The sequence below is a fragment of the Photinus pyralis genome, unplaced genomic scaffold, assembly GCF_008802855.1.
Source record: "Photinus pyralis isolate 1611_PpyrPB1 unplaced genomic scaffold, Ppyr1.3 Ppyr1.4_LG6, whole genome shotgun sequence".
In the NCBI taxonomy this organism is placed as follows: Eukaryota; Metazoa; Arthropoda; class Insecta; order Coleoptera; family Lampyridae; genus Photinus; species Photinus pyralis.
The window spans coordinates 20,694,733-20,715,071 of record NW_022170663.1 but is presented as its reverse complement, the minus strand read 5'-3'; the positions used below and the strand labels follow the sequence as shown (position 1 = coordinate 20,715,071).

Here is a 20,339-nt window from a genome sequence, read left to right as displayed (position 1 = left end):
TTCAACCCCTATCTCATCAGGAATATCATCAGTTATAAATTCCCAACTAATGAATAAATAAGCAAATTCCTTTTTATGGATTCAATGATAATTATTAAATGCAATACAAATCTGTTTCATGAAATTCATTTCCACAGATAGGTTCATTTAATGATATTATAATTACGTTAAATGCAAATTCTCAATAAGACCAACGGTTTATATAACAAAGGAAGATATCGCTGGAATCGGTGTTTTTCTTTTTTTTTCCTTGAAAAATGCTCGCTCCAAGAAAAATTGAAAACTGGTTCGCTCCTGGGGTGATACAGTTGAACACTTTTTTGTGACTTGCTCTCGTACAAATTTGCCTCTCGTAGTAAATTTTCAGGATAATGAAGTTTGTATTTATCTCAACCGCGTTCAAATTCTCGAGAACGTAAACCGATTTATGGATTAGTGGTCAAATTACAACTACCGTTCACACGCTGGTTTTTTCACTTTTTATTGGTCTTTTCATAAGCAAAATGTTTAAGGGTCTCTGATTTTCAACCAAGACCGTTTTACGTCGGAGAGTTTGTTTATGCTTCGAAATGAGGATCTCGTAGTTAGCTGTTTTCTTGTAACGATGAAGTTAATCTTAATTGTAAGGTATGCGTAGCTGCTGTTGGTGTGACGTGTTGTGTTAACCAAAATTTTGCAATTTTCACTTCCCAGTTTCCGGTACCTAGCTTCGTTTTCGTTTCTTGGGCCATCCTTTCTGCCTGTTCGTTTGACGATGGATGGTACGGTGCTACTCGCCTATAAAGATATCCGTTCTTCTTCGTCCATAGTTGGACTGTTTCCGACGCTACTTCCCGTTTTCGCTCACGATGACCTCCGGAACCCTATGCATTGCCAACACTTCCCGTAAACAGCGAATGGTGTGTTCCGGCGCTGTTATGGTACCTTCTTCACCTCCAACCATTTACTGAATTCGTAAACAATAATTAAACTTTGTTGACCACAGAATGGTCCAGCGTGGTCGATGTGGATCTTGTCCCAAGGCGACTCATTCCACTTCCACGAGTGTATTGGCCCCTTCGCTGCCAATTTCTGTTGTTGCTGGCAATCTTTGTAATTGCGCACGGCATTCTCGATACATTGGTCCATGGATGACCACCAAACATACGACCTTGTGCACCGAAAGCTTGGTTGCAAATAAGTGGTTGACAATTTCTTTTGTTTTTTTATTAAACGGGAAATTGCAACGAGAAAACTGTATCATAAAAATTGTTAAAAATGTCTCCGACTAGCTCTTACAGTTTCCTATTAAATGTTACCTACTTTACTCCCCTGGTTTACACAAGAGATCTCTTGTTCTTTATCTGAAAATTGGCTACAAATCGGTTCTTTGACTTTGTACTGTCCCGCAAAATGATAACACCAAAGTGACAAATTACTGGATAACGGAAAAAAAATCAAGGGTGCATCTCCGCTTTTTATATTAACTTTTCTATTTCTTAAACTTCTACCTATTACAAATTGGGGTTTTAGTTTTTTCTTTGATAAATTAAATTACAAATCACACCTGACCTTGGTTTCCTTCACAGTGAAAATTTAAGAAATCTGTTTGATTCCGCAAGAGAAAATTTTGTTAGCATAGACCACAAATTCCGGAGATTAATTAAAAGTGCAATGTTTTACATTGTTCTCGATATCTCATTTAAAATTCTACTCGTTGTGACACTAGGTCATTTCTTTTTACAATGGATCGTATACCAAGAGAACCCTTGAAGGATTCGAAAATGGCTTGCATTCTGTAGCCACTTTTATCGACCTATCGAAGGCATTTGATTGCGTGGAACACTATTTACTAATACGCAAACTTCGTCACTTGTACAACTTTTCGCCATCTAGCTGCTCTCTGATCTCCTCCTATTTACAATCCAGGTCACAATGTGTGCTGTTTAACGATCAACTTTCTAAGCAAGCCTCAATAACAAGTGGAGTACCGCAGGGATCAACTCTAGGTCCACTACTCTTCTTGGTTTATATCAACGATCTACCGCTGTACCTGACCAATAACGTTACATGTATCCTGTATGCAGATGATGCAACACTCCTTACTACAGATAGAAATGTCAAGACAGCGTTCAACATTGCCAACCAAAGCTTAAACTTAATTAACATTTGGTGCCAATGTAACAAATTAAAAGTTAATTGCGCTAAAACAGCACTCATGCATTTCTCTCTTAAAAATACGTGTGGTGAAAAATTCCCTGTGCAAAATTTTTGGGCTGTGAAATAGATAGTCGATTAAATTTTTCAATTCATTGTGAACTGTTAAATAAGAAAATAGACAAAAACATTTTTCTCTTGCGGAGGCTTGTTGATAATGTCTCTAGTCTAGTAGGAACAACTGCATACTTTGCCTTAGTGGAAAGCTTATTAACTTATTTATTTTATATTAATCAATTGTACTTATAATATGTGAGGACAAAAAGTTTTTAAATTGTTAATATTGTTATTGTTTCCCATGTCATAAATTCGTAATTTTTCCTCATACTGATAACCAAAATGTGCCATTTTAAATTGTAACATTTCAACCACCTTTACATGTTCTCTTAAATTTAAGCTTGATAATGACCTTCGGGTCGAAACTATAGTCGCTGTCACCTAATGCCTTTATTTCACTTATAGAAAGTAAAGTTGTACAAAAATGCTGCGGAGTTTTCCGTAAGTTTGCTATTTACGAATATGTATCCGGAAATTTAAAACACAGGCGGGCATGAAATAAATGGACAGATGGTAGAGTGTGACATATGTCCATTTCAAATAGATACATAACAAATGGCAACAGTGCACCCACTATGCTCATGGTCACGGAAAAAATGGCATGATCGCCTTCATCCGCAAAAAAACTACCTGTTGTCACCAGAATTGCCTGGAATTCAAGATATTCGACTCCCTCCAGGAGGACACGTTGCAAGACATTCGCTGATCTAGGGGAAAATTCTACAAGATATCAAATTTTTTCACCCACCAACAAATCGATCAGGTTCGTGGTATAAAAAATTTTTATCTTGAACATTTTCAGTACGGCAGAACGGGGAATTCCTTTTGATCGTTCTTGGCCCATGAATCAGAATTAAATAATTTTTTGTAATTTTTACTTTACATCGCCCCAAAAGTAAAATTGTAAGGAATGATTTACAAATGGTATTTTTTTCACATCGTTTAGCTGCTATTAAATCACATACGAAGAATGTTCACGTTTTATGAAATATTTTGACGAATTAAATGAATTATGTTCACTCTGAGGTAAATTTAAAGTTCCGTTGTTCTTTTATTTGTCAATGTTGCTATTACTTTGTGAAAAAGTATAATAAATTACCGCAACGGAATTTTGGAAGCTGTGCATGGGAGCGCTGCGAGAGCTTTTTTTGCTGAGCTAGGTCATATAATTTATTTAGCAAATATTGGCTGTGCCAGTGGCGTGAAGCCGCATTTAAATCAATTACATCTTGCATTTCCAAAGTGCAAAAATCAAAATGCAATTATTCGAAAACAAAAGTTTCCATACCTTTCTGTTCCGGTATCGTGCTTTTCCCTTGTCTTGATTGTCCAAAATATCGGCATCACACCATCAAAAAATTATATTTTAGGGGAGTTCACATAATCACACACAAGTAACCACAATCACGAAGCAACTGCATTCGAAAATAAGTTACCCTTTATCAGTTTAAATTAACAGGTTTCGTTTAGTGGCCTCGCAAAAATCTACGTTTCAATGACATGCGTTTCCTCGTCTAATCAAATGACTCACGTTTTAGAATGGAGTACATTTTGAGTAAATGAAATTCATTTTTAGTGATTACTTCAGAAAAGTATATTCTAACCAACATCACTAAAATTGTTTGGTTCGGATAATTCGTTTTATTTTTCCTTTTTTCAGTTCAATGGCCGTTACCGATACCAGAACAATTCCCACCAATTTGAGTTGGGACGGATGTGAGAAAATATATATTCTAACTCTGACAATACTGTAGGCTCAACATCAATATCATCTGATCAAACTTATATACCAAAATCTTACATACCTACAGATTTGATTAACAGAATTGGTGTCTTATATGGCTAGTCTGGAAACATAGTATGGGACTAAATAACATTCTTGAAACGCGTGGAGAGACTGATGCTGTCCACGCATTCCAGAGAAAAAAACCAATCGAAATACCAGTTTGTAGAAAAACGTTCTCTTCCGAACCCACGTGTATTATTTTTCCCTATGTCTACCTTTAAATGACAAAATCTCCTCTGAAGGGCGCCTAATTTTAAGCCACCAAAATAACTTCTTAAAACAAATAAAGATCTGACCGTCATGTAAATCCCTTACGCCCCTTAAACCGTTACCAACACTATACCAATTGACAATTTCAACTTTTTCTTCAGTTACATACATGGCACACGAATGAAAATAAAAATGCGGAAACCAAAGCAACAATATTCAAATTAATTAATATGACGGCCAGCTCTTTATTTGTTTAAGAAGTTATTTTGACTGCATAAAATTAAGATTTTGTCTTTTAAAAGTAGACATAGGGAAAAACAATTCGTGCACATCTCTATGTCTAGGTACTTCTTAAAAATATCACTATATACTTGATGCAGCATGGTCGCCGATCTCAACAACCAATCAAAAATTAGACACTCTATTGTCGACACTGTCTCCATACTGTAATTTAAGTATAGTTGAGTATTACAGGTTTCATTTACAATAGTTCGTTAGTTTCGCCGCTAGAGGCTATCCGAGTGTTATAGGTTTTATTGACCTTTCTCTTCATTTCTGATGTGTTTATTTATTTATCTTGTTCTGGGCCTTCAACAGGCATTCGCCCAATTACAGAGTGACCCGTGACTTGTTTATTAGTGTTGTTGTGTTTGTTACAGATAAGGTAGAAAAGCGCCCTTCTAAACCCAAAAGAGCGTTAAGACCAGAGTTTCAAAGGTAACTTTTATTTTCGACGACTCCTTGATATGATGTTTGATTACAGATTACCAGTTGATCTATTTTTGTTAAAAATTGATATAAATTTAAACATTTGCATTTCAGATTACAGTGTCCATATTTTGTGATCATTTATTAAATTACCCTCGATTATGACAACAATTATTGTGTTCTACCTTGCCAATTAGTTTGTTTCTTTAGCTTATCCAGGCCAGAACAAGGAACTCTTAGTTTGCCTGGTTGCCCCTTTCGTTAAGTATTCTCTGTGGAACTAATATGTGAAAAAACCAACGCTACTATCAGTGGTTTAAATACATCATTAGCACATTCATTTGTTTTCCAAAGCATACTTTTTTCTTGGTGATTTGGGGCGTTCTACTTCTGTGTCGCTGATAAGTCTGGAGACGGTCGAAAATATACAAGGCATCAAAAAAAGCTTTATACAAAAGATTTGAGGTTCTTTAATGTCTACTAGGCAGTAGCAATTTTAATTATCCAGGGTTGGTCATAAAGGCCTGGCACGCCAATATTGCATTTTTTAAATGGAACACCCTGTATATTATTTGATATTTCAATTCTTCTCTCAATTTTGAGCATAATTTGTAAGAAGCATAATGTACCTACGCCCAAAACTTTTGTTAAGAATATATTTCGATATCGTGTATATTTTCCCCGATAATCGCCCGTTTCCAGGCTTATCAGCGACCCTGTATAATGATTAATAATTATTTTATCTATTAATTATATTTTCTAATGAAGAAATCTTCACATAGTAGGGTGTTTCATTTCATCCAACTGAAACGCTTGTGTAATATAAGAATATTCTTACATCATTGAATTTAGAATAAAAAGGGCTATAAGCACTTATGGGAATATCAGGGCGGTAAACAAAATTAGGTTAATTACGGCTTCGCAAAGACGGCACGTCGAAACAAAAAATTAACAACTTCACTTTAAAGATCATTAAAAGTTGCTGCGGAGAAGTGTCATGGTTTTTCTCTAGATCAAATACTAACACCAGGAAAAAATAGTTGGTAAATTCAAATATTTCAAAAATCAAAAAAAAATTCAGGTATTTCTAAACGCTATCCTCTTAGACACTAAGGTACCTACTATTAAAATTCACAAAATACGTTTGAAATACGTAAAACACTAGGAAAACCTTTGTAATACCTTGAAATTGTACCAAAATGACCTTTGAAAGTCATCCGTTGTGCACGAATACCTTTTTTAATCCCGGCATTTTCTAAACATTCTTTAATATTCAGTAGCGTGTAATTTGCAAAAGTGAAGAAAAAGGGTATGTTTGATTCTTCTCATCACTTGCCATATCAAGATAGTATTAGAATTATTATTCTGAAAGTCAAAATTTCAATATTTGTGAGTGGAAAGGTTCATATTTTAAACCAAGAATCTTGGCAGATTATTTCCAATTTTCAATTTGAAGGCCAAACATTTCAAAATTTGGAGGTTGAAGAGTGCACAAAAATATTTTAGGTCGCGAGTGTAAAAAGAAATTTCAATCGATGTTTGAAAGCCCTTGGTATCTTTAAATTGCAACATTTTTATATATAAAATTCTTTTGTACGTGTGTTTGTGACTGAACTCCCCCTTAAAGGGTTGGACAGTTTTAGATGCGTCGCTGTGTGTCCCCCAATTGTGATTCACATTCTTTTTAACATCTTTTTTCGTTGATGTCACCCTCACTATTTCGCGTATACCAATCGAGACATGCGCCAAATCACTTGCGTCGTACCGTGCCCATGTATTTAAATTTATACATTATGTACGCTGGGGTTCCGTACCTTCTATATTCGAGTGTACGAAGTAGCGGGGGAAAATCTAGTTTCATTATAAATTTTGAGCATGAATGTGTAAACTCAAACGATCGTTTCAAGTATAGATTTGGTAAAGAGTCAACGTGTTTAATTCCTTTCAGAATCCAGATTCTTGACTACAGGGACAGGAATGCAGGGATACGTTCAGTTTAGGAATGGATTGGAAGGAATGGACAGAACAACCGGAAACGAAACTTGAACCAACAACCTCCCCAATAGCAGTCACAAATGCTACCAGAACACTAAAAGCTTTGGTAAAATTGATGTTGTAACGACAAAGCTAAAAAACTAATGTACAAAGAGGGGGTGAGAATAAAAACCACACTCAATACCCTACCGTTACAGTACGTGTCATTGTGTTGTATTTCCAGTAGGTACGATCATTGTTTAAATACTTTTAAATGGTACGATCGACTTACATATTGGGCATAGTTATTTTCCCAAAAAAAATGGGCATATAAATGAGGACATTAATGTTGGCTCTTTTGATAGTAACCCACGAAATGAGTATAAAATTTCATAAGGTGAAGGGACGAAGTTTAGTACACGTGGACCGAACGACGGACGTACTATTAAGTGACAGCATAAACACTTCCACTTTATTCGATCGCGCTAAAATGGGAGATACGGAATGACTGTATAGGAATTTTTACACCACTTCATTTAAATTCAATATAAAGCAAGCTCATAAATATGTTTCTCAGTCAAAAGTCAATTTTTGAAGCGCAACACGTGCTCTTGTTTGGAGGGAGGTAAACATTTTTTTGAAATTCCCGTTCCTAAATAAAATAAAACTCGTTTTTGTTGCGTTAACAATAAAACGCGTTATTTATTTTATCCGATGGACGTAAAATTAATGCTGTTAATGAATTTTGTATATTAATGAGTATTTTTAAGGTATCATTTGTACGTTCGTTGCTATTATCATGTGACCTTTCCGCTGAGCTTGTATTACCACCATAATTCATAGCACAAATCACTAAGATTTTTATAGTATAAATGACCACATTCGTATGCTAATGACCATCTGAACTGTCGCGCGGTCCGGCCTGGGTCATCTTTATAACCGGTGATCTACCGAGCAATGTGCCATATTTAATTTAACTTGATTTCACTACATCAAAATTTTCTTTATATAGCGACCAGTTATGTTCAACGAAGAACGCGCTATAAATAATTTTATTAATTAAAATTCTACTAAACCGCTTTAAAAACAATGTTGTTATACGTAAAACAACTCGTAGGTTTCGGAATTTGGAATTATATAGCGACAATATTATTTTTTTATGATCTTAATCTATCGTTTTATGTAGATTGTTGCGTTTTGATAGGTAAAATATATGTATTTTACATACCTAACTCGCATCGGGTCGCTATAATAAATCTTTCAGCTAAGATGATCAAACTTATTCCGTTTCGAGGTCTGGGCCAACAATCCTTTAATAATAAATTAACTTAGCCAAATAGATATGAAGCCACGAAAAATAGACGTTATAGCAGATGCGTCAGGGCCAGCTGATGCAAAAAATGAGCAACTTACTGGCGGACATCTTGTTTCTAACAGTGGAGTCATACTGGTTAGTTGGATAATAATTCTTATTTTAATATTATGCAAAAAGAATTGCAATGGCCGTTTGATGGCTACTAGTTCTATACCCAAAGGTTTATCAGAATGTTCTAGAACTGCAGGTTTTGGTTGATTTTTACGTCTTTACAGGACTCACTCTACCTCTCCGATTTAGCTGTTATAGTTCAAAAGAGCGACTATATACATTTTCCGAACCAAGAAACTGAAAAAGTTGTATAGAGGATTGTCAGTCCAAGTAATGTAGGTATGTATTTTACTATTTCGCCGTCAAAATTGGTGAATAACTGATTCTTTTCAAACGAGGACCTCATTCCGAAGCACTTGGCCAACATTCTTGGGAGGTCTGTAATTTTCAACGAAAACATCAACAGCTTTTTACCGCTTGCTGTGCTGAAATGTGAGTGGGGCCTGCTAGGTCGATCGCTCCCAATAAAATAATGAACTCATGTGTGAAGAAAATGCAATGCACAATTTTCCAATTATATTCACCGTTAAAATAGTAATAAAAGAAAGAAAGACAGAAAAAAAGAAAGAAAAAAAAAGAAAAAAGAAAGAAAGAAGGGGCTTTTGCGGCCTGAGCTAGATGCCTTTCAAAAAACAACTGACGACAGGGTGATCGGCTAAATCCGTAGATAGAATTAAGGAAAGGGCGGAGCGATGGGAATTGAAGGAGGCGTTCTTGCCTGTCTCGTAGTGCTGCTGCTGTTGCAAAAACTCCATCGTCTGCGAAGGAGAAATGCCCTTATTCGCACAGAAGAACCATTAACCTTTGCATGTTGCCCCGTATCTACTGTTTGATGGTCGGTTCTGTATGGAGCTAAGGATGGTTTCCACCATATTCGCCGATAGAAGTTTTAAAATAAAGGCTTCCGCTAGTAGTGTAGGTTTCTCCACCAAAGGGTGAGGGTGTGTCCTGTAAGGGTGAGATAAAAGATCTTTAGACGGTTTGAAAAGGGCCTTTAATAAGTAATTTTGAAAAAAGGTGGAAACCGAGCCTGGCTTTCCCCCCTAAGGACTATGACTATCCCCTCGGCCTTGTCGGCAATTATCTTTTCAAGAACTCTCAATATCAGGGCAAAAAAAGGTGAGAAAGCGTAGAAGAAAATCTTCCACAGGATAGTGAAACGATCGACCTTAAGGGCAAAAACGTCTCTCCGCCAAAAAACAAATAGCTTGCGTTTGTGATTGTCTCTGGAGGCAAATAGATATACTTCTGGTAATCCAAAATGTTTAGTTATCAAGTCAAAGGCCTTGCTTGATAGATAAGATGTTATACTTTTGATCTTATTTTACGAATCGTAGCCAGCATATTTGGCACAAGGGTCTACTCAGTTAACTCTAGGTTGAATGGGAATTTTTTTATTTGAAATGGATATAAGTGAAGAAATTTGTTCATTTTTCATATTAAGGTTAGTTATTGTAAATTTAGTCGGTAGGTAATTGTTTAATTCATTTAATTCTATTGGTTGTATTTAGTTTGTATGATAAATTTAAAATGAGTAACTAAGGGAACATGTAATCAAAGTTTTATCTGGGCAGGTGTTATCGGACAAGAATTAATTGGTTTTTCGACAAACAATGTCACGTGCGAGATAAGCGACGCAGTCGTTTTATCAGTTGGAAGAATGAAGAACAAACGGGGCTGTCTCGGGTTATTTTGAAAGAGAGCGTAATTGTTTGGGACGTTAATTTTAGTACCGGTTATGTAATTTAAAAATAAGAAATATAATCGTCCTCATGTTCGTTAAATAAAGCAGAAACAAATGTAATATTGTGCAAGAAGTTTGTACGCATGGAATTTTGAGTTTAAAAAGTATGTGTTATCAAAGAGTATATTATACTCAATTATGAAGAGTGAAGAAATAATGGTGTATTACATGTATTATTATTATTTACAGAACTGTGAGTAATTTTTAAGATCTCTTCATTTGTTTTTAGATCATCCGTTTGCAAACGGGGTGTGTTCTATTCAAATGACACTGTTAGCCTTAATTTTTTGTCTTACATGATTTTTTTTGTATTTTATATTCATTTCATGACGTGTATTAAATAAATTCTTGCCATTTTTCATTGAAATTCATAGTCTCATTTTTCTGTCAGATTTTTCTAATTTTTTTATCCGGATGTTATTTCCGATTTTATTTAAAATTTGAGTAGTGATTACTGGTCCTGAGTTGTTTGGACTGGTTTTTTGCAATTTTCTCCAAGAGAAGGAGGATTTTATATTGTGGATTTTCACTTATCACGCGAGTACGACCATTGTATCTTCCACCTGGTTAATTTTGTAATTCTCATAGAAACTCTTCAGAAGTCGAACCCGTGGCAATTGATGCGGTATTTTCATTTGTCTTACGAGTAGCCCTCTTATTTAATTGAGGTATGTGGGAGATCCGTTAGTAAGGATGTTACATATATTTGCCTTTTAAGTCTCAGATCAGATTTAAGTTCTGGTATGAAAGAATGGTTTCACGTACCAGATCAATTTCTTTTCTGCCATCTGTACCATATATGAACCCGAGATAACAAAAAGGCGACCATCTTATCTACATCGAACGAGGCCGTTGGGTGAAGGGGAATTAATCACAAAAAGGAACTTTTTTTATTTGGATCTAATAAACTTCCATCGATCCTTGATCGACTTTACTCTCGGTATTAATGTAGATGTGAGCTCCATCAGAGAAAGAATAGATGTACCTATTCGGTATTGAAGGGAAATCTAAGAGGGCGCATTCCAGTTAAATTGAAAGAACCAATCAGATGCGTCACCGTAAGAGACAGCTTGCCCTCTTAGATTTCCCCTCTCTTTCACCTGCAGTATCCGCGCTTGTACATTTATTATATGTCGATGGTTTAAACGGGGTATTTCATTAAGTGGGGTTTGCAAATTAATATTAATTGGTGCTGTTGATACTTGAGAATATTTCGTATTTGCGGGAAGGGTGGAGAACGTGCATTACTTACTTTCCCTTGTAGCTGCCAAGTTTCTGGGCTGGGTGGCGCTCAACTTTGGGTAAGTTCAAAGGAAGCCGAAGATACGTATATGCGCAGCACGAACCATTTCATGTTTTTGTTGGTTCTTAATGGTAACATCCAAGAGCTAGCTGACCGTTTAATTTTTTTGAAACGCAGTTTGACCCCCCCGTGATACTATTTCTACGGGGACGCTAAAGGGAACATCCCGGAGGAAAAAATTCCAAGGTTGAAATTTTAATGGGACCCTTTGGTCGCAAATATTGTGAGGAATACTCCAGACGCCTAATTTGTTACATATCTAAGGATCTAAATATAGATTGTTTGTAGTTATTTGGTCGCTGTATTATCAAGGTGAAATTGAAACCGAGATTGAGTCGATTGAGACCGTTGAATGTGTCCAAAAGAGTTCCTGAGATTAATTGAATACAAGATGGCAGTTCCAGGATGACAATGAACAGCATGGAAATCTCGGAAAACATAAAAGGGACAAATCCGGATGGTAAAAAGGCTTCAGAATTAAGGGGTCAGTAGAATACCGTTTAGATAATTAGAAAATTAAGGTTACTTCTCTAGATATTCAAAAAATAGGGTATAGCGACAAAAGGACGCGGATATTAAGACGCATGAAATTTGGACGCGCGACAAAAAGGCGCATAGTTACATTCCTTCCCACTTCATTCAGGCTTAGGACTGGCAGTAAAAAGGCTAGCGTATTTAACAGTTTGTGGTATGTATGGGCCCCTGGGCTGTATCTCATTGTGCCCTATGGATAATCCGCCACGGATACGACTCACAAGGGCACTCTGTAATTTTGTATTTTTGACGGAAATTCTTTGAAATCAGGCAAATATTCCAGGGGCAAATTCTTGTACTAGATTGATTATGATATGTCTAAGGCGAAATTTCCGGAGGCAAATATTTCGGGGGTGAATCTTAGGCGATCTTCTTGGCGCGAATGTAAGAATTGAGAATGAGAAGTAAGTTACTTTTCTAGTAACTTTTTCGGGGCTAGTGACTTTTTCTAGGGACTTTTTGAGTTAGAATCGGCCTCATATTACTACTAGAATGAGTATCCCGGATTCCACTATTTAGACGCTAATCTTCAGGGGGAGAATTGCGTTTGATTCAAGTAATTTTTTCGCACTGGAGCATCTTTCTACGCCAGTTACACCCCGCGTGTGTCACCCGGTAGGGTTTTGTAATAAATAGGCTGAAGGAAAAATGTCAGGTTCCCCATGGAGGAGCAACACATCCATATAAATAAGCCTTAGACAAATTTACTAGCAAAGTCAACTGTACCTATTGATTTCGTCTAATAATACCATATTAAGCACGCCGAAACGAATCTAACCCACTAATTAAAAGAGATGTAGAACTGTATAAAAATTAACGAGCGAATACATCCTCAAAGAAGATCGAATATTCGTACGGAAAAAAGTCATAGTTCAAATCGCAGCGGGTTGTGAATTGGAAGCTAACACCTACACTATCACACAAATAGTGTGGGAACTATCTATTAGCTATGACCGTGTTGTTAGAATATTATTACTATTACCGTATGGGACCGTCAACGGCAAGGCTTTACAATCAATTCGAAACTCGAAACATAACACATTCGTGAAAGCAATCTAATAAGGATTTGCGGTTTTCTATAATTAAATGTACTGCATTGTTAGGCATTTTAAATCACGCGTTGTATTTTACTTGACGTTAATTAAAACACGTAGGCATTTGAAATAATTATTTCTAAAATAAAAGTGGAGCCGGTTACCGATTTAGGTTGATCATGAATCATGATTCATGTTCAAGCAACGATTTAAACACGAGCTTTCGTAAATTCATATTGGAATATTGGAAGGCATGTTATAATTAATGATATGATACCCATAAACCACCCCAAAACATTGGATCCTGTACACATACATACGATGTAATTTTCATAAATAATGACACAAGTGACCCCGTAATTGCTGAACATTTTCCCGAACAGAGAGAACGAATGGCTCGATCTTCGAAATTTACATAGGCACGACTTTTATTTGCCATGAAAATTACGTGAACGCCAAAGCTGCAATTTTAATTTAGAAGTCAAGTTAATGTAGCTTTGTGTTTCTATTAGTCCAGGCTCTCAAATGCTCGTAATTTATTTTCATAAAAAAATTCCTTACCGAGTCAAACCGGGTTTTTCATGCAGGTAAAATGATTAGAAATTGGGGAAAAATAACTAAAACAAATGAATTTTTCCGCGGGTGACATCCCAGTGGTTGAAAAGGGTGGAGTTTTGCAAATTGTGGCAAAACGATTAATTGTGGGAGAAAATATTTAATTTAAAACTTTTAGAGAATAAAAAAATGAACCATTTTTGTATCTGCACTATTTTATAACCTCCAGTTTTCCTAGAAAAACCGGAAAAACTTCATTTTTCGTTTTTTATTCTTATTTTTGCGGTTTGAAATTTGGAGGAAACATAGCTTGTTTTAAGAAAAAGGGGAGAATTTTTAAGCACCCGTAAAGTTGAACAGTTTCCGAGATGTCACGATTTCTGAAAAAAACCAATCTTTTTCAAGGGAATGAAAAATCTATTTTTTTTTCATGGTACACAGTTGTTCCAGGTAGCAAAATTTTCGTAAGGGCTTATATTTTAATCATGAAATAAAAATTTTTATTCCAATAGAAAAATGTTAAGAAAAACGGCAAAACCTGGGGGAACAGTTTTAAGGGTGTGCGGTAAATTCGCCCTAGTAAATTCGCCTCCGAAAATTCGCCCTAGAATATTCGCCCCCAAGTAAATTCGCCCCCGGAATATTCGCGCCCAAGTAAATTCGCCCCCGGCATATTTGCCCCCAAGTAAATTCGCTCATGGAGTATTCGCCTCCAACAAATTCGCCCCCAACAAATTCTCCTCCGAAAAATTCGCCCTTAGAAGATTCGCCTCCGTAGGATTCGCCCCACAACATTTATTATCCCTCGGAAGTAATTTTGGTTTGGTAACATATTAAACAAAATTCATTTTGTGAACTGCTGGCCCTGTTACCTCCGAGGATTAATAAATCTTATGGGGCGAATCCTATGGAAGCGGAATCTCGGGGGCGAATCTTCCAGGAGCGAATTTGTCGGGGGCGAAATTGCCGGGGGCGAATTTTCCGGGGCGAATCTTACGGAGGCGAATAGTCCAGGGGCGAATTTTCTAGGGGCGAATATTCCGAGGGCGAATTTTCAGGAACGAATTTACCGGGGCGAATTTTCGGGAGCGAATCATCCTACAATCGTTTTAAATATACCTACACGGATTTTGACATTGGTTAAATTTTTTTGCAACTACAGTGCATTCATTATAAGAAGGTAGTAGATGGCGCTGTGTGTGAAGAAAAGCACGCACAGCAAAAATACAAAACGGCCCAAAATTACAAAACATTGTAAAGTGGAAATACACAGCACTGCGAACAGAAATTAAACAAACGATTTCACGCTTGGATCTTTGACATTTAACAGTTAATGACAGTGCAGCAATTTAGTTGGTAATAGAAACTGCCAGTTTTATTTTTCAGCACAATACTGACTCGTGTTTTAACCAATTACTGTGAAGGTCCAAGCTTCCCTATACTGTCTACCGCTACCTTCTTAAATTAAAATGAATAGAGTGTAAATTAATAACTTATTGGATCCGTGCTAATAAAGAGTGTTTCCTCTTTAATGTTTAAATATTTTCTATGATTTCCTAGAGCCCAACTGCCTTAATTAAAACATCTTTTTTCTGCATTTTTACCGCAATAAACGCAATTCGAAGTAAAATTCTTTTGCTTCCCGAACAATTCGTTTTTGTTCAATAACTCTTCTTCCTGCCTGTTTTACACCTGATACGATTGCGCTGGGTCTGTCGTAAATGAGGACAATAGATAAAAACGAGGACCCGATAAATATGAGTGAAAATAGTGGGAAGGGGCATTCGTTAAACCACCGTAGTTGCTGCCAAATCTGTGGTGAACTTTTTCGCAGGGCGCGTTGTGCATCCATTGGGTGCATTTAGAAGACAGTTATTGGGCCAAAAGCTGAATAAGGATGCGAACACAACGGAACGCGAGGGTGTGAACTGCGGTTTCGCTCATAAAATCGAGCTTTGAATCTCTTACCCTCGACTTGCTGTATTGAATAGCTGATGGATAAAGAAAAATTAATTAATCCTTCTTCAGAAGCAATAGGTTAGCGTCCTGGTTAGCGTCGACAATTCTGGTAGCTTGTCTTCAGTTTATTGTCCAAATTGCACGCTCATCTAATTTTTAAAAAAAACGGATTGTGTCTTTTATTAAAGCTTTATATGGATTCTCCATATAGCATAGGTACGTTTTTAGCGTGTTTTTCAAAAAAGTTGCGCTTGTATGTTCACTTTGGTTGTTCGGTCGGTCGGTTTTTTAAGGAAGGAATCATCGTAGAATGATCGGGTTTGTGGCATTAGCTTTGTGTCCCAATTCTTTGCATGCAGATTATATATTTTATAAAATGAGTTTGCTAATAAACCCTCGATCCGTAGCACAAAAACGCGCTTAAGTAGCCCGACGCATCGAGTACTTTCCAACTTGTTTGTCTAATGGATGACTTGATGCAGAAAATTTAAGTAAAAGTGAAAGAGGATGAATTCCCTCAAGTGCCAAAAAGTGTGATTACGTTTTCTTAATACTAAGGGCATACCGCCTGGTGTGGCTCAATGGTAGAAAGTTGAGCTACACAGGCGGAAGGTCGGGTGTTCGAACCTAAGTTGAGGTGAATTTTTCATCTGTGGCAGAGATGGGAATTTCCCTAGATCAGTTTTGAGCATTCTGCCGGTTACTCCGAATTAGGTTTTCCTGCTGTTTTCCTAATTCGTAAGTTAAATGCCGGAGTAGTATAGACCAACTTAAAGACTCTTCTGCAGGGGCACCTCTAAAAGGCATTATGCGGGTCACTCTGTATTTGGGCGAAAACCTGTTGAGGGCCCATAATAAGAGAGGGACAATAAATAAATAAAGTAAAAGCGCTCCTCCCCCCCGTAAAGAGGTTCCAACGGCGGGGTCCAGACGCTGTATCAGGCCCCGTCGACTTCGCGGTTGGTGTCGGCGATATTAACGGCGGTAGACGTTCTGGTGCAGGAGTGTAGGTCGGTTATGTGGATCTCGTCTACCACCACCAACTCGTCGTTGTCTCAGCCCATTTCATTTGCGCTGAAACACCTTTGGCGGTGTCTCGTAACCTTTGCATTACTCTGTGACCTGGAACTGAGTCTTGGTGGTCCGACTTTGTCGTATCTTGAGCGATTCCGGTGTTGATTACGGTGTGTCGTTTGTATTCGCGGATTTCGGGCTTCTCCTTGATCGATGGCGGTTGGGAAACCGTCTTCCACGTGCTATTCCGCGGGCCTGGGAAGCTCGTACCTAAATAACGGGTGGATGGGCATCGTCCCAGTAACGACGTTCTTTTTTGTACGGAGGGTGAACAGTATTGTGGGTTACACTTTATCCCACCCTTCTAGGTGGATGCGTAGCCCCTTCTTGATCACTTGATTACGCGTCTCCACCGAATTGGCCTGTGGGTGGAAGATGGAGACGGTCCAGTGGTAGCATACCCAGTGAAACGGCCGGAATGACGGAGGTAAACTGGAGTCCGTTGTCCAACACACTATAGCTCTGGGTCTGCAGTTTGATCGGCACAGCAACAAGTCGCTCAACGTCTAGATTCGTTGTAAAGTGTGCAGGTGGAGCGATTTCTTGGCCGAGCCAAAGGCAAACCCTTGTTGCTACTACTGTGGCTCGACCAGAAATATTGCGGGAAACGAAGGTTTCAAAGAACAGAGTATTCAACGGGATCATTCAACGTTAATGTCATCCAAGTTGACAATGCAGGAGACCGACAAGAAATCCAAATTCCAACTTTTTAAGGACAAATTATCCAAATAATTTGGATTGTTTTCGTCAAGATATCCAATTTTTATCGACAAATTATCCAAATCCAAATAAAGCGACAAAATATCGGGGCAATTTGGAAACTCCGATTTGGATATCTTGTCCATGGCGCGACAAGATATCCAAATATCGAATTTTTTTAGACAAGAAATCCAAATTTTTTGGACAAAATATCCAAAAAGTTCGGAAATTTTTTGAGAAAATATCCAAACTTTTTTAGACAAGACATCCAAACAGTTTGGCAAGTTTTCAACAAGATATCCAATTTTCAAATAGATAAAGGTACGCCGCTTTTTCGTGTATTTGATCATTAGCTATACGTTTTTAACAGCAGTTTTTTCAGCGTGACAGCTTTATGCTTGTCAAAGTGCTGAGCTTTAAAAGTACTTATTACTTATAATTTTAATCAGGCATGAACCTTGTGTGGTACGAAAAATTCGTATCAGCATTATAGTTTCAGTGTTAAAACACGTCAATTAGCATTCAGTATGTTTTTATACAGCGTTTAATAGTGTAGTGTAGTTTAATAATAACTCATTTATTAGTAGGTAGGCAAGAATTCTTTGACGCTGTATGAAAACATACTAAACGTGCTTTAACACTGAAACTGAAATGTTTCGTACTGCACAAGGTTAATACGTGATTAAACGGCTTGAATAAAATTTGGATTTCTTGTCTAAAAATGTCCGAACTTTTTGGATATTTTGTCCAAAAAATTTGGATTTCTTGTCTAAAAAAAATCGATATTTGGATATCTTGTCGCGAGTCGCGCCATCGACAAGATATCCAAATCGGAGTTTCCAAATTGGTTTGATATTTGGATAATTTTTCGATAAAAATTGGATATCTTGACGAAAACAATCCAAATTATTTGGATAATTTGTCCCTAAAAAGTTGGAATTTGGATTTCTTGTCGGTCCCACAATGCAGCCGTTGTAAGACTGACACCCAGAGTATATCACCACAGAAACAAGCAACACTTTTTCGTTCGAGAAAAGATAACCGACGAAAAGCTTGGAATTCAACAGATTTCTACACATCATCAAGTGATCTTTTGACAGTGGCAACGATAATGTAGGATACTTTACTTGAGGGTACTATCTAGTAAAAGTCGCTAATTAGACAGGTTCCTTGAAATGCTTATATAATTACTAATAGCATAAAAATAAAATGATGCTCAGATATTCAACCGGACTTGTATAGGGTACTTTTATAATGTGATAATCACATAATGTGCATTTCATACCGCATAAAGAAGATGACACAACATAAATTAAACGCTTTTCATTTAGTTTAGCGCATAATTAGGCATGTTTAGAATTGCAATTTCAAAATGTACGTAACGCTTAATATTCAACGGTCGGGATAATAAATCTCTGTCCCGGCAATAGTTATAATTATTACTCCCATTAATAATTATCAGCAAACATAATCGTAAAGCTTTTTGTTTTATTTTTGTATTAGGCGGGTTTTAATATCTACATCTCTTCTCAACCATTAAAAGTTCAAAATATTTTTAATATATTGGGCACCATTACGACGGTAACATACCTGGGATATATAGGTCTTGTTAGGAATGCGGTTGTTATTACGAGAAATTTTCATAATTAAATTAAACATTACTGCACTGCATAGACCAGTTGAATGTGAAATTTAATTTTCCCTCGTTAAATTTTATTTCGTATATAAAACCGCGCGGTGGTGTTGCATTAATTGCGCGCGGACAAAGAAACCACTCGCCAAAAAAAACGAAAAGGTGGCACAGTTTTTATTAGCATTAAATTAACAAAAACATCTTAAGGTCTGTCACATTAAAAATTACGTTAGGTTATATTAAGCGGGAAATTTATTAGTTCGAGACGTCGAATCTGGTATAGAGGTAAATATGTCGAATTAATATTGCAAGCAGAGCCATAAAAGAAAGATTCTGGTTGTCTAAAATGGCTTATTTATCTCCCACAGTTTGTAACAGAATGCGGTTTGGTACAGAAAACTCATATGAAAAAGGTAACAGTCGTAGATTACTTTGAAGGGTAATATTTCGTTTGTGCGGTAGAACGTTAGGATAGAAAAATGGGGTGATCTACGGTTATTCTACATTCTGTTTGACAAATGTTGTCTCAATTGGTTTTGTTCTTCTACAAAATGGTAGGTTTTTCGCCTATGAAAGGATTAGTATCGTCTTCAAATAATTACTGATTGAATTGACGATCACACCCATCTTATGGTGAGGTTTATTTGACAAAGGAGTTTGAATCCAATCTGAAACTTTACTTAAATATTTTCTCACCATCCAAAATATATTATACCGGGTGGTGACAATGCACCATAGGAATTTCAATAGTAATTTTTGCATTTCTGATTATTTTAGAGATAAAGTCTATTTAGGTTTTGTGTAGAGGAAAAAATTACGAATCCATGCATACCTACTATAGCTTTTAATTGTTTGAACTTTGAAACCAAGAAATTGGATAACTAAAAAGTGGCGCTTTTCAGAAAATCAGTGGTCCCATGGCAGTTTCAGACCAAACTAATGGCAAATGCAGGCTCTTTTGTTTGATTTCATAATTCCATGGCATTACGGCATGTATTCGTATTTTTTTTCTCTACAAAAAACCTAAATGGACCGTATTTCTAATATAATTAGGGAAGCCAATAATCGGAAATTAAAAAATTACTAATGAAATTCCTATGGTGCGTTCGTCAAGTCACCACCCCCTATACCAAGGGACTAAAGTGTGTATTTTAATCACGAGGGTGCAGATTGTTGATTCTTATTTTACATTACCAATAATAATAACCAAAATCCAAATTTGTGAAGACTGTAATAATAGAACCTTACTAGCACCAATACCCACTCTTTGCTAGCACTGCAAACAAAAAGTAGAGTTTACCGAAAGTATGCAACCAAACATACGAGTAAGATATTGTTTATCGTAAGTAGGCGTCCCTGGCGGCTTCGTGACCAACGTTTTTTATGGTACCGGTTCAATTTAGATCATTACCGGAAATTTATCATGGTATTAAACGTGATTTCTTTA

At 36.8% G+C, this 20,339-nt stretch overlaps 1 protein-coding gene across 1 annotated transcript; it reads right to left on the bottom strand.

The window, feature by feature from the left end:
• Positions 1–584: 584 nt before the first annotated feature.
• On the bottom strand, positions 585–1,128 carry LOC116174531 (uncharacterized protein K02A2.6-like). The gene is made up of 2 exons (XM_031492465.1): positions 925–1,128; positions 585–863 (listed from the first exon to the last, which is right to left on the bottom strand). The coding sequence occupies exons 1-2, from the start codon at positions 1,126–1,128 to the stop codon at positions 585–587; spliced, it is 483 nt and encodes a 160-aa protein (XP_031348325.1).
• Between the last annotated feature and the right edge of the window lie 19,211 nt (positions 1,129–20,339).